The sequence below is a fragment of the Trematomus bernacchii genome, unplaced genomic scaffold, assembly GCF_902827165.1.
Source record: "Trematomus bernacchii unplaced genomic scaffold, fTreBer1.1, whole genome shotgun sequence".
In the NCBI taxonomy this organism is placed as follows: Eukaryota; Metazoa; Chordata; class Actinopteri; order Perciformes; family Nototheniidae; genus Trematomus; species Trematomus bernacchii.
This window is the reverse complement of record NW_022987593.1, coordinates 1,091,815-1,107,224: the sequence shown is the minus strand read 5'-3', so window position 1 is coordinate 1,107,224 and position 15,410 is coordinate 1,091,815. Positions and strand designations below refer to the sequence as shown.

At 40.5% G+C, this 15,410-nt stretch overlaps 1 protein-coding gene across 2 annotated transcripts in view; it reads left to right on the top strand.

Moving 5' to 3' along the window:
- Nucleotides 1–15,410, top strand: part of grin2bb (glutamate receptor, ionotropic, N-methyl D-aspartate 2B, genome duplicate b) — a 102,512-nt gene that overhangs the window by 70,177 nt on the left and 16,925 nt on the right. For both annotated transcript variants that reach the window (XM_034130513.1, XM_034130512.1), the window contains exons 7-13: nt 2,534–2,648; nt 3,056–3,246; nt 4,963–5,134; nt 7,758–7,911; nt 9,199–9,324; nt 12,557–12,786; nt 13,748–13,908. In XM_034130513.1, coding sequence (XP_033986404.1) covers nt 2,534–2,648; nt 3,056–3,246; nt 4,963–5,134; nt 7,758–7,911; nt 9,199–9,324; nt 12,557–12,786; nt 13,748–13,908 — 1,149 coding nt within the window. The remainder of the gene's footprint in view (nt 1–2,533; nt 2,649–3,055; nt 3,247–4,962; nt 5,135–7,757; nt 7,912–9,198; nt 9,325–12,556; nt 12,787–13,747; nt 13,909–15,410) is intronic.

The following is a 15,410-nucleotide window of genomic DNA, read 5'->3' as shown; positions in this document are numbered from 1 at the left end:
ATAGCACTTACAGTGTGCCAGCCAGTGTGCAGCAATAGGCATTTCATGGAGGCTTGAGGCACATTATTGACTTTCTCAAAGCGTGTGTGAGGCGAGATATAAATATAGTCAAAGACACTCCAGATAGAGTTACTGAATGTCCTAGTAGGAGGTACTTGCGATAAAATCTTGGGTACGTTTCAGGTCGGCTGCTCATCTGAATAGTTTAATTGTCTTTTTTTCACACTGTTGACTTGGCTGGAGATGATGGTGGGTAAATTCAACACACTCACATACGCAGCCCCTCACTCCTGAAGTCAGACAAGATATTTATTTCTCCGGTGGATTGTTTCAGAGGCAGAGCGTCTCCATGGTGATTGCAGCCCACAGATCAGGACGGGGAAGAGTGCGGGAAGGAGGCGGCAGCGAGAAAGCGAGATGATTTAAGCTTATCTGCCACTGCTGTACACTTGTTGACACACATATATGATTGTGTATTCATACAGGCGGGTAATACTCTCTCCTACACCTCTCACTGCTGTCTCTCTCTCTCTCTCTGACTGACACAGCTCCCTCTGCTCCTTCTTTATGTGTATGAGTCTATCAGGTACAATTTGTTTTGCCACCTATCAAAGATGACCAAGCATCTGTGACGTACTAAAGGCTAACTAAGCAACGTTTCAGGCGGGGGGGGGGGGGGAGTGTGTGGGAGAGAAACTCCCTATGGAAGGAACTCAGGGTTCAGCCTTTGCAGACCATTTGCATTCACAAAAAACTACAGGAAAGGGAAAACCCAAAAAGCAAAATAGTGCATTTTAAAAGTAGTATAATAATATGAGTAGTACATCATTTTCAACATGTAAACTAATAAAATATAACAGCTTTCCACTCTATTGATCCACATACAGATCTCGTATTGTGTCACAAAATACATCACAAAACAAACAAGACAAATAATAAAACAATGAAAAACATATATAAAAATCAAGGAAACTGAAAAGTGTTGTGAAGAACAAAAGGAAGTAAATGTTCTAATAAAGTACCAAGATTTATATTTCCACACAAAGATACATAAAAAAACCACTAACAAATAAAATACATATAAATATATGAAATGTAAAGAGATAATTATACATATCTGCAGACATTATATTCTGAACCACATTTGATAAAAGAACATTACTAGTATTTCACAACTAGAATTTCAATGTATGAGTCATTGAAAAGACCAGCTGTGTATGGTGTTTTTGAATGTATAAGATAGGTTCCCTGATTTTATGCGTCCGTTTCCTCTTCTCTTCAGTGGGAGGGACTGTTTTAACCGTGAGCTTGTTAGCCTCATGTCTTAGAAAAGAATCAGAATCAGAAATCCTTTATTTGTAAAAAAAACTGAGAGGAAAAAATAATATGTATACAAATAATGGTGAAATTGCAGTTGGTTATATTGCACAAAGTTGTATACTTACAGACAGTGTTATTGCACAACAGGGGTTTTCCAGTCCAGTCTATGTGTGTGGGGGTCTACCAGGAGCCGTGGTGGTGGTGCAGTCTGACCGCTGCAGGAAGGAAGGACCTGCGTTATCTCTCTGTGAGACACAGCGGGTGAAGCAGCCTGTCGCTGAAGGAGCTGCTTTAAAGCATCTTATCCTGTGATCACAGATGTGTTTGGTCTAGCGTTGAAGCGCTCTTTAACCCTGTTCTCAGCAGCCAGTCTGGTCGGCTGAAAATTAAGTTCCCATAAACTAAACTTCAATTTAATTTTGAAACGTTTCCAGGTGGCTGGTTTATTTTCGGTGTGAAAGCAATATTCAATGTTGACTTATTGTGGATTACGTCTGTAACTTTAATAATGTTTAAATTGAATCATAATGGTTATAATTGAGTGGTTTGATTCTGTAAACTACAGTACCTATTAAATGTTTTACTATATGTTTAAAACTGTGACCCCAATCCAGGACAAAATAATTGTCCCTACTCTGAGAATGCAGTTTAGTTGTTTGGGAACATCATTTTATGGGACAGGTTTCCATGCAGGAGCAGCAGCAGCAGAAAAACTCTAAAAACAAAAGCACAAACTTGCTCAGCACCAAACAGCAAACACAGTTAGAAACTAGCTGGTGAACATTGGCTAGTGGAACATTTAGCAGTTATATTATTATAAATAGTCAAAAGTTTCAGTCAGCAGAACAAATCGGAGCCAACAAAGTCCTAATTTGACTTTTAAACAGTAGTATGAATGCAGTGTTTCTGCTGGGTGTGTAAATAAGCAGCTGTTTGTTAACAAAAAATACTTTAGTGATAGTATGTCAATAATATGTTGTTTACAGATTGTTGCGTTGCTGTTGGGAACATTTATATATTTCACCACCATTTTGAGTATTTGTGGGAGATTTCAATTATGTTTCTTATCCATTATTTATTTGTAATGTTGTGGGTAAGAAATAATGTTAAGAGGCTCAACCCGCTTGATTTCAGATCATAAGACAGATCATCTTCCATCATATTTCTTGTATATTCTAATGTTATATTTATATTTTCCGATTGTCGTTCTCAGGTACCTCATGAATGTGACATTTGAAGGCAGAAACCTGTCATTTAGCGAAAAGGGTCACCAGATGTTTCCCAAACTGGTCATCATTCTTCTCGACAAGGACAGACAATGGGACAGGGTGAGTAACTCCTCTCCTCTCCTCTCTTTTCCTTACCTTCTTCTTCTTCTCTCTTTTTGGTTTCATTTCCTTCTCTTCTCCTTCTCATCTTGTTTCTTCTCCTTTTCTCTTTTCTACTCGTTTCCTATCCTTCCTATCCTCTTCTTCCTCGCCTTCTCCTCTCTTCCTAATTTGCCTTCTTGTCCTCTTCTCTGCTTCTTCTTCTCTTCTAGTGTCAACCTCCTCCTGCACCTTATTCTGTCCTTCTCTCTTCCTCTAAACTATCTCCTCTCTTTTTTCCCTGCTTGGTATGTTGCCCCTCTGTGTTGTGTCTGTCACTTCTTCACTTGAAGTGTCTCTCTGCCACTTGAAGTCCCTGTTACAGTAGCCCGTAAATCACAGTGTCTCTCTCCCACTCTCACATGCAGGTTGGCAAGTGGGAGAGAGGCTCCCTGACGATGAGGTACCATGTGTGGCCTCGCTTCGAGGAGGAGCGGGAGGACCACCTGTCCATCGTGACTCTGGAGGAGGCGCCGTTTGTGATTGTAGAGGACGTGGACCCGCTCAGTGGGACCTGCATGAGGAACACTGTGCCGTGCCGAAAACAGCTCAAACTAACGTGAGAGTTAAGACATGATAAACAAAAGTGTGTTCGTTTTTTCCCCCCTTTTCTTCCTAAAGACATACAGTTTGTGTGTCTGGATTTGTTTTACTAAGTGAATGCATTATGCATATTTTTAAGTCAAGTGCTAATAATAGAACACTTTTTCTTTATGAAACTAAGAGTGTTAAACATATACAGTACATTATAATCAAAATGGCTGCAATATGAATTTCTGGTATATCCGGTTTTGTTTTCAAAGTTGCAAATCACTAGTATAAAAAACACAAAAAACACAAAAGCTGCTTAAGTACTCTAACATAATAATTATGTAAACTGTTAATATAACCAAAGGATAATACAAAAATAAAACAATGTTATAATAAAACTTGCCTGTAAAGATGGAGGTGAATGCTCACATCCATGATTTATTTGACATTTTTCTTGAATGTTCCCTTTTTTTAGGCGTCTTCTGTTTCTTTGCTTATTATTTCCTTGATTTAGAACAATTGAAGCATTTTCCTCATCACACAATCTCCCGGTGTCCTTTGATTACCTCTACCTGCTTCAGTTCTGCTAATTAGATCATTGTCTTTGTCTCTGTCGGTGTTGTCCTCCCTCCCTGCCTCTTCACCATCTTGCTATCCACTTCTCCTTGGTGTGCAATAATGGATTGTTTTTCAATGGCCTCCTTTTCCATCACTGGCCTACCTGAAACCTCCTGAGGTTGTCCTACATTTCTGGCTCAGTGCTTTTCTTATTGACTGATCTTCCACCCCGTTCTTTCTCCTATGGCCCCTTTCGCCTTCTCTCAATCCGTCCGTCTCTTCCATCAGACATTTCATGACATACAGTATTTCAGGAAAAGGCAGCAATATGCCACAGACAATATGTAGGATTTCTCTCAATGAAAAATACTCCATGAGCCAGATGTACAGGGTTTTGCAGATTTTTATTTAGAAGACCAAGCTTTATCATTTGATCTAAGAAAAGATTTCTCAATGCATTGAAACATGTACATGCAATAGCCCAGGATGAAACCAAATCCCAAAGATCTTCCCAAGTGTGTCCTCAAATATGACAAAGAGAAGCAGCATATACTCACATTTGAGAAGCTGCAACCAGTAAATGTTTGGCCTGGTGGCAAAAAACTACGAAAAGTAACCAGTAAATGTTTTGAACATATATGTTTTCACTGAGCAGGACCTGGTGTTTTTATTGTATGCCTTAACATAAACCCCATGTTCTCGGGTTACTTTTATGTAAATCCATATTTTTTTCTTGAATGAAATATCTCAAAAACATTTAAGGGAATTGATTAAATTTGGAACAAATGTCAACTTGCACTCTGAACTGATTAGATTTTGTTGGTCAAAGGTCGTGAACTCACATGGCACAATTTGGGCCTCAAGAATTCATATGCTTATAAACGGGATTCACAAAATGTGTACTAGGATAAAGTGATGACATTTTGGACAGACATGGATAGGGAATAGTTGGTGGAGGAATACAATCATGGGCGGTATTAATAAGAAACTGGGGGGAGTTTTTTGTGGGAGGGAAAACCTGCACAATCCAGACACATGTCAGCTTGTTGTTTTATTTCACTTTTATTTAATCTCATCCCTGCTTATTTCCTCTCTCTTTTACATCTGCTAGTTTGATTAACTTGAACCCAAATAAACTGTACTTCCTCTTCCCCTACCTTTACTCCCTCCCTTCCTCCCCCTCCAGCAATCAGACGGGGGATTCGGGGATTTACATCAAGCGCTGCTGCAAAGGTTTCTGTATCGACATCCTAAAGAAGATCGCCAAGGCGGTCAAGTTCACCTACGACCTCTACCTGGTCACCAACGGCAAACATGGCAAGAAGGTTAATGGGACATGGAATGGCATGGTTGGGGAGGTAAGGCCTTTATTTTACTCATAATCATACACATGTTATGCATGAATTGAATCGCAAGAGCACTTTACCTAAACTGTAATTATATTAAATTATTTTTAACTGACTTCCATCATAAGTAGCATAGTATTTTTGTAAATTTGCCTTGACTGCAGGTCTTTTTCATCATTGGCAAACATTGAACTCACCATCGTGGGTGGTTTAAGTATTCCTACCACCATTTACTGTAAGTACACATTTTCTTGAAGCTTAGTGCATTCAGTATGCCTCCCTGAAGACATGCAACACTATTTATAATAACACAGTGAAACAAGTCATTATAAAACTTAGTCTGCTTCAGATGGCAGGGGTCAAATTTAACATCTGCTATTTTTTTGTGTAAGAAACCTTTGCGATTTCAGAGTATAGCTGAGAATTTGGTTACCGAGCTTTGCTTTGTCTTAGCATGTGTTAATATTCCCTGATGGAGGTCCTTTTAAAAATTGTAACTCTGAAATGTAAAATGAATAACTCAATTTGGACCACTCGAATACTGGCTTCACAAATATGAACCAAAACAAAATGTGGCCATTGAAACTAAAATGCAGTGTTACTTTTCTGTTCATAAACCCATCATAACACACCAACACTGAATCTAATGCTGGTTGAAAAATGCAGCAGTTATAGATGAATCATTCTTAAATCATTACATTATTTACATGTATTCATTCAACTTTATGTTTACTTATTTAATGTTTGTAGTATGTTTGATGTTTTTTCCGTCTCCTTGCCTTACCTCTTAAAATCGCTGCTCTTATAGCAGTTTGTGATTCACTATTATTTTTATAATGTGTAATTCAATGCACACATTACTAATTTATTTTAAAAATAAAATAAAAAAGCAAGTAACTATGTCATTTAATAATAATGCTAACTACTGCAACTGGGTTTTGGAGCCCCGAGGAATTTATTTTGATGATAGGTCTAATTATATACTGTCTGAATGTCTCCTTCTCAATGTCTCTGTCCGCCATCAGGCTGCACTTGTTCCCCATATGTGGCCTGAGGGGGGTGGGGGGGGGGGGGGATCAGCTCTGCAAATCCTGAGGAGGAGAGCAATGAGGCTCCTAATCAGAGATGGAGAAAGAAAGAGACGTTGAGAAAGAGAAAGTGATTGGAAGAGAGAAGGAGAGAGAGGAAGCAGCCTCAGGGAAAAACCCTGCTCTCCTGAACACATCAGCACAATGCAGTCTTCACAAATCAATGTGATGTCCATTTGAATTGATAATGGCATAAAACAAGCAACTTTACTATTATCATCTTAGGAACGTATTCAAGTTCATATGTGCAGGGCAATATAATAACAGTACAAACTGCATATATATATTTTTGTTTTGATAGTAAATGTGCAGTGCCTGCATGCATTGGTGCATTAGTCCATGTCCTGAAATGCCTAAGCAAGCAGCTAACTATTTTGTTTAGGGGGGGCCCGGGGGGGGGGGGGAAGTAAACGCAGGAAACCGAAAGCGAGAACATAAAGAAGGCCTTCATGAAGAAGTGTGACAAACATAGAAAAACAAAACTGAGCGTAGAATGTCTGCTCACTCTGGCATACATACTGAATATATCCCTTATTAACACAGTCTTTGTGCTCCCTGTAATAAATGGCTCGAGGCTCCAGCTACTTAGGGCTAAATATACCTTAAACACACTCAGATGGAAGCTGGGGTTGGTTGGGAGTCAAAGACTGACCTAGTGTAGTAATGATCCCCTTCTCCTGCTGCTCCCATTATACCAAAATAGCGTATTAAATACTTGGCAAAGTCGGTGGCTTTTACCACAGCCTATTAGGGTCATTGTGGGTGAACATAAATGTAAAGGAGATGAGGTAATGGGGAGCATTCAGAGAAAAAACTACAACTGTGATATTTGATCAATTAAAGTGGTATATTCAGTGGAAGAATACTTACATCTTCACAAGTTTAAAACCTTCCTGAGATTATAAAGTCATACATTTGCGTAAAAGATCATCAGAACTGTGGCACAAAGGCACACATCTATGTGTTTTATGCTTGGATGATAAAATTATACTTTGCAATTATATATAGCAATGAGGAAATTATTGTTATTTCAGCCCAGAATCAACACATCTTGTTAGCATTTGGAATATGAAGAGACATTGTCGTGATTTGAGCATATCCAGAAGATAATAATTTACTGATCTGGAAAGTTGATAGCTTTTGTTCATCAGGAACGCAATGGACAAATGTAAGATTAACGCCATGTTTCATACTGTTGCACCTCCTCTCTGACATGTTAGTGTTGCATTCCCTAGTTACTTACACCGTCTGTAATGGGGTTCCCACAACCTAAAACATGGTTGTCATCACATCACTGCAAACTCATTTTTTTGCTACGATTTGTGACTTTAAACTAAGAAATGTGGTTTGTATCCTCTAAATAGAACCCCCTTCCGACCTGGCCCCTCTACTATATATGTATGGCTGCTATATGGATTGTTTATGGACTGCAGCACTGAATGACTTTCACATCTCCCTCTGTTTTAACCGCGATCCTAGGGAAATTGAGCACTGACCTTCTACGTTTCCCCCCCGTCTGTCTCTGTGTGTCTGTGGCTGACCTTCAGGTGGTGTTGAAGAATGCTCACATGGCAGTGGGTTCGCTCACTATTAACGAGGAGAGGTCACAGGTCATCGACTTCTCTGTGCCTTTCATTGAGACGGGCATCAGTGTCATGGTCTCCCGTAGCAACGGCACCGTGTCCCCCTCCGCCTTTCTCGGTGAGGAAAAAACACACCTGGTACTTTTGGCAGATGAACCACACAATTGAGAGAACAATTACACACACACACTCATATTGAATAATAAATGCTTACTCACAGACCAATAACAAGCGGGTTGTTCACAAATAAGGACACTGTTTAATTGTGTTTTTCAGCAGCACAAAACAACAAGTTTGGTCATGTGGTGATATAATATGCGGTTGAAAAGTTTATATTTTTCTGTGAATATCACCAAAAACATGATCTGTACAAACTGTGCATCAACATTATGTTGTGAAAGTGCTGTGGCCGAGATTTAAATGTCATTCTTAATCTTTAGAAAGTGTAGTTCATTAATGAATCCCGCCCCAGGGTCCATTTAGTGGTTATTATGGAACATCCAATCTGACAACAGTACAGTATAGAGAGAGGTAATTGTTAATAAAGTAAAAGAGAACATTGTTGTTAGCTATTTTTTAAGACTTATCTAAAAAATGTTCTCTTCTGTGTTAAATTAATTCAGAGAAAGTAATGTAACCTCAATGTCATGTTTCTCTTTTGGCTAGAAATCAGCACTAATCTGCTGCTTTTAGTCCTATTAAGAACAAAGGCCTCTAGTGGGCCGAAATGGGTATTACAACAACAGAAATGTTTCCTACAAATAACCTTACAACACATTTTGTATCACAGAGAAACTTATTTTTCACATGTTTTAAAAGACATACAGACAGAAGAGAAAACAATATTGATCCAATTTGGAAATGTTTTTCTAAATTGCGTCTCAGGGCTTCCGTAATAAATAGTAGGAAAAGTGGGCTTTGATACAATTAACTTTAATTGTCGATAAACACTGCTGATGAAGCTGATACAGTAGAAAGCTCCAGAGCAGCCACTAAATGGAGCTTGTAATGAGATGTTTTGCTAACTAGACTGCTACGGTATTTGTCCAAGACTGCCATGTTTGTGAACATTGCAAAGCAGAGTGCAAGTGGTGGAAAATGTGCCCATTTCAATGAGTACATGTGTCCATTCACACCAATCCTCTCAGTTGCTCTGTTGATAAGTGCTTGTTAGTGTTCACACAAACGCAGACAAAATCCATCAATCTGAACAATGAGCCACGCGGTACATAACGTCTGAATACAAATAATCATGTTGACACCAGGGGGGGATTTTGTAATATTCTTTAATTTGGTTTAATGAACTTCCTCTCTCTGTCTTCCCACAACCCTCCCCACCTCCCCTTTTCTACTTCCTCTGCACCCTGTCCTCCCCCTGTCTCCCCTCTCCCTCTCTGTGTTTCAGAGCCCTTCAGTGCTGATGTCTGGGTGATGATGTTTGTGATGTTGCTGTTGGTGTCGGCCGTGGCTGTGTTTGTGTTTGAATACTTCAGCCCAGTGGGTTACAATCGCTGCCTGGCAGATGGGCGAGGTGAGAGGATCGCACACACACACACACACACACACACACACACACACACACACACACACACACACACACACACACACACACACACACACACACACACACACACACACACACACACACACACACACACACACACACACACACACACACACACACACACACACACACACTGATGCAAACACACACATATACAAACACAATATCAAACCAGAGGCCTGTACTACGAAGCTGGATTTTCGCTTAGCCGGCTAAATTCAGGGAAATCTCGGGCTTTCCGGTCCTACGACGCTGGTTCTCTTTTTAGCAGGCTAGATTTCCATGGTAACTTATGCTGAGCGGCAAACCTGCTCCGGAGCAGGTTAGGTGGCAGGCTAAGAGATCAACTCAGTGAAAGCACCGCCTGCTGACCAATCAGAGCTCCGTGTGCGGAGTTTAAAGCGATCAATTCATATGACAGGAGGAGAAAGGAAATACAGTTTAAACTGCCGTTGCAGGAAAGACGACCGGCCAAAATCAACTGACTGTGTGAACGTGAAAATTAATAGAATATCCCCTCCCATCTTCAGAGCAATCTGACTATTATAACATTAGCGTTAAGAAAGCTTACTTAAATATCTGCCACGACATAAGTAACCGGATCAGAGTAACATTAAGTACAGTCCGCGGCACTGTGAGTGCAGACGTAGATGTGTCCCATTATCATTCATATCATATCACATCATAATGTATCATATATTTCCTTATTTGAGTCAGCTTCTTGAGCCGTATCTGGCCGTGCAACACTCACAGTGTCACATACTGTATGCAGAAGTATTATTTTAAGCAACACATTCAATTGACGAAACACTCGAGTCAAATTCTCCTAATTAAAGTCAGATCCACTCGTGTCTTGGACGGGGCAGTGATTTCATAAACCTGTTAATGTACGCATTCAAACACTTTTTCTTTTACCAGCTGTATTCACCTTGCAGGTGCAGCTATGTGGCTTTTATCCTGGGTAAAGTGTTTAAGTCATGGATGTTTAAAGTTTAACTTCCTCATATTTGACTAATATTAAAGTTCACTTTTCATTCAGGAAGTATGACGCTGCGCTGTCAGTACGCTTCTCCGTGTTTGAGATTGGTCGAATGCTCCAAATACCACCCCTTTCATGTGAACGCGCACCTAACTAGATAGGACACGGCGGCTTGAGCGATCCACTTGATATCCAGCGTCGTAGTACAGTTTAGCGCCAGCGCGTATGTTTTGGATTACGCCAACCGGCTAACTCCAACATATCCAGGTTAAGTTGAACCAGCTTCGTAGTACAGGCCTCAGGTCAATGGATGCTCCAAAAAGATGACATTGAAGTTCATTTACCGGGCGATCTCTTCATCCACAAGGTTACAATCTGCATTCAATCTGCTAACAAATGACTCTGCCGCAGTCACAGGTATTTATCTGAATGACACCTGGGTCATCAAGATCATTTTCACACCTTTTCCTGAACAATGCTATGTGACGCATGTTGACGTGAATATAGAATAAATGCAAATCGTTTGGACATTTATTATAATTAAAGCATATCATTTATATTCCCTTTGCGTAGCCACAAGACTACAGTCACACTGTTATGGTAATAGATGATAGTAATATTATTCACAGATGAACACACTTCATTTAAACTCAACAGAAACCATTTGAAAACGTATCAACCTGACTTGGTTCGTCTTCCAATGCTTCATCCATAACCAACTCTGTCTCAGAGTTTGACAGAGGGACTGAATAGGTAACAGATAACAAACAGAAGTAACCAATCACAGGCGGCTTTGGCTCAGTGGATAGAGTGCTGGACTTTGAATCAGGGGATAGCAAGTTCGAGTCCCACTACAGTCAGCATGTCGCTGTGTCCCTGGGCAAGACACTTCACCCCAAATTGCTCCTGTGGGGATTGTCCACAGTACTGAATGTATGTTAGTCGCTTTGGATAAAAGCGTCTAACAAATGACATGTAATAATATCTGCTTTCCATTGTATACCAATCGTGCATGCTTGATGCCCAACATGACACACTGGAAAAAGAGAAAAACATTCTTCTCCTGGCAATGGGAAATGGGTCTATCACCTTTTCAAACTGAGCTAAATTAGGTGGAAAAGAGTATAACTCTGCCTGTTTTGTTACCTTGAAAGCACCTTTTTGTGCAAAATGACTCTGAAAATCCCTTCTGAATGAGTGTAGCTGGGTCTGGGAGTACTTATCTCCATCTACAGTCACTTAAGCCCTTTCACTAATGAAAAGGCTCATTGACAAGAGCCAGTAGATGGATGATCTTAAGTGTTCTTACCCTCACCGTGAGAACAAAGACTGCTCTGTTCCAACCTCTTTTTTTCTAGTGCCATTCTCAAATACTACACAACGTCGTTAGACCGCCACACTCAGGGTTGTTAAACCTCAGGGTTGTTAAACCGATGAGTACACTTAAGTAGATCTATTACCATACATAGAAAAATATGTGTCAGGTTCAATGGTGTCTGACAGTATGGAGCGACGCTACCCTGTTGAATTCAGCTCCAGCAGGCCGTTCAAATCAATTTACCCATCAAAATCAATGGTTCAGATTCAATCTATTTTGTATACACCTAGCTCTGTTTGACTCAGGATTGCATTATCCTGAAACAGCCGCTCAGGATCAAACCAGAGATGTGTTATATTGCTGCTCTCGGTCTTTTTATCAAGCAGCAGAGAGGGGGAGAGTAATGGTGTTTTGTTGGGAGTTATGTTAGTGTTTTCTGAATGACAGTGTATGCTGTGTGTGGTTTAATCGCTGGGTTATGTAAAGCCTGCTCCAGCTGTAGCATAATTGCAGCCTGCTGTTTGCTCATCATCGACGCCCCCCCCCCCCCTTCTCTCTTCCTCCCTGTGTCCGCCACCTCAGAGCTACAGTAGGTAGTGTTTCCTGTCATGCCGCCGCAGAGGTAGGTGGAACAGAGGTAGTCTGTAACAGTGGGTTGTCACAGCAGCGTCTGGAGGAGCGGGCGTGGACCGTACAGCACATCCTGCGATCGCTGACAAAACTGAAGGATGGGAAGAAATCCTGTCTTTGTCGGCGCCATCCATCAAGTGCCTCCCACCACGGCGCTCATGAGTAAATGCAGATAAAATGAAGCAGCACCTGGGATCTGTGAGACTGATTTCTTTCACTCTCTTCCCTCTTTCATCTTTCTTTGCACCCCTCCTCTTTTATTTCTGTCCCAGAGCCCGGCGGTCCCTCCTTCACCATCGGAAAGGCCATCTGGTTGCTATGGGGTCTGGTTTTCAACAACTCCGTCCCCGTGCAGAACCCCAAAGGTACCACCAGTAAGATCATGGTGTCAGTGTGGGCCTTCTTCGCTGTCATCTTCCTGGCCTCCTACACTGCCAACCTGGCCGCCTTCATGATCCAAGAGGAGTATGTGGACCAGGTGTCGGGCCTGTCAGATAAAAAGGTGTGAATTGAAGGAATGTGAGGGGCTGAGGGGCGGAGGAGCAGGTGTGTGAAGTGTGTAATGTGGGGTGATGTGAGCGTGGATGGCTTTTAGTTTTCTAAAGCATTCTAAGTAAGTAAATATATAATTGGGTTTACAATTTAGGGCTGCCATAGAGATGATTTCTCCTTTTTCTATAATGTATTTCAGTTAACCTTCATTTAAACAGAGTGTGAGTCATCATTTTATTGAAAAAACTAAAAGTATTTATATAAATTGAGATGAATCGTCTATTTCAGGGGTTCCCCATTATTATATGAGCGTCCTATAATTAACACCACCCATGAAGTTTCAAATGTGATCATTTAAATGTATCTAAAGCAAATCTAACACTCTTAGTAACATATAAGTTATAACAATTTACAATTCTTTTAATTATTGATTAATCCGCGGATGATTGCTTAACTCTTACTACATGATGCACTCATTCTATCAGTGAAGCTACCTGTTGCCTCAATATATTCATCAATTTCGATTTATTTTCACGTAGAAATGTCAAAAAGTACTTACAGTGAGGACCTGCTTCTCTTCTTTTATATCTTACTTTTTTTTGTCTTATATTATGTTAAACTAAATTAGTTTTGGACACTTTTTCACTTTACAGCCCAAACGATTAGTCGATAAATTCAATGTATCAATCAGAAATGAAAGTAATCATCAGTTGCAGCTCTCAAATAATCTTTTCTCACTTGTATGACCTGAATGGTGGTGATTATTTTTGAACTTGATCTGTTGTACTGTACATGTTTGTCTAAATGTGTCTTGAGTCTCCCAGGTGTGTGGGTCTACTTAGCACTGTGATGCTGCTCAACGGTGCATTAACGGCTGTTTGATGCGGCTCAGCGCCTTTTTCAACGCTAACGAGGTGTCCTCTCTCATTTTCTCTGTGTGGTTTCGTTTCCGGAAAAACCCCCTGCCACAGTTCCAGAATCCAAACGAATTCTCACCGCCGTTCCGGTTCGGCACGGTGCCCAACGGGAGCACAGAGCGCAACATCCGCAACAACTACCGGGACATGCACACTTACATGACCAGCTTCCACCAGAAGAACGTAGACGAAGCGCTGTACAGTCTGAAGAGCGGGTGAGGAGGAGAGAGATAGAGGGGGAGGACGGAGAGACAGATGGGGGTGGGGGGGGGGGGGGGGGGGGGGGGGGGGGGAGTTGAAAGGATCTCAGCAGGGAGAAGAGAGACAGTGTGATGGAGCTGTGAGGTCCTGTACTGATGCAACACAGAGGAAAGATGATGAAGGAATAAGAGAGGGAGACAGAGGAAGAGGGAGCATTCAGGGCGATGTGGGTGGGCAGCCAGTAGAGCTGTGCATCAGCACCCAGAATAGCAGCGGAGCTTGTGGTTACTATGAAAGCTAGCTCACATTCTCCCTCTCTGCCACTGAAACTCAGGCGGGTATCTTACTGTTTCTCTCTCCCTGTCGTTAAATGTTTTTCGCAAACCAGCTGCTTAAAGATTAGGAATGCAAAGCAGGGATGCACCTCTGAATGACCACAGAGGCCTTCAGAGCTCAGAGGAACAGTTTCATTGAAGTTTGTCACTAAGCTGCAGACTGTCATATCAATTTACCTTTAAAATCAGACGGAGTTGATCTGAAAAGAAAATATAAGAATTCACTGCTGCAGGACTGAGACCTTAAATCAAGAAAAGAGATAGCATTTTTGCAACAATTACCTCGTCCCTAAGCCACTCAGATTTTAGAAGTGTTTTTTTGTTGAAGCCTGAAAAAGGGTCTGTGGTTAACACAAGCTTAAATAATATACACTTTATATATAAACACACAATATAATATTCACCTTTTTGTTTTATGGACTTCTATTTGTCAGTAAATACCCAACTTGTGCATTTTGAATCTTTAATGTGTCCTAAAAAAGGTGGTTGCAAACTGGCAAAGTGGCTTACTGAGTAAATCACTTCTCCGGATTGCATTTATGCTTCAAAAATCAAACTAGTGGTGTGAAAACTTTCTTGCTGAATGAAAGATGTAATTATCATAAACATTTGTTTGCAACAGAGCATTTTTTCAGTTTTATTTGAGGGAATACTACAGGAAACCCAGGAACAGAAGAGAATAGAATAACATGATCAGTCATTGTATCCAGAATCTCTCCCTTTCTTATGTTGACTTTGTGACATATTATTATTCAATATGCTGTATAGTTCCTCATAGTGTCTTTAGCATGCACACCACCTCAATGCAATGTTTTGCTTATTAGCCCTTAATTATTCATGGTCTCATACATTTCTTATAATTTCGTTGTAAGTTTCCTTGAAATGATTATGCAATTTGTAATTAATTATTGCTGAAACAGAGAAAGTTCAATTGTTATACTTTCAATTAATTAATTCCAATTAAATGCTAAGCCAGCGTTTCCTCGAGTGTTTGACTCGATGCACAGCAGGTCGTCTGAACGTGCAGAAATGTGCACAGGCAAGCATTCAATTCAAATTAATGGAGAGCACTCCAAAAATAATGAATGACGAATTAATTAATTTAATTTCAAGTGATGTAATAACCTTACTTTTTAAGCTCATTGGTTTTAACAGTATGCTATTATCCCTGGTGTTTATTT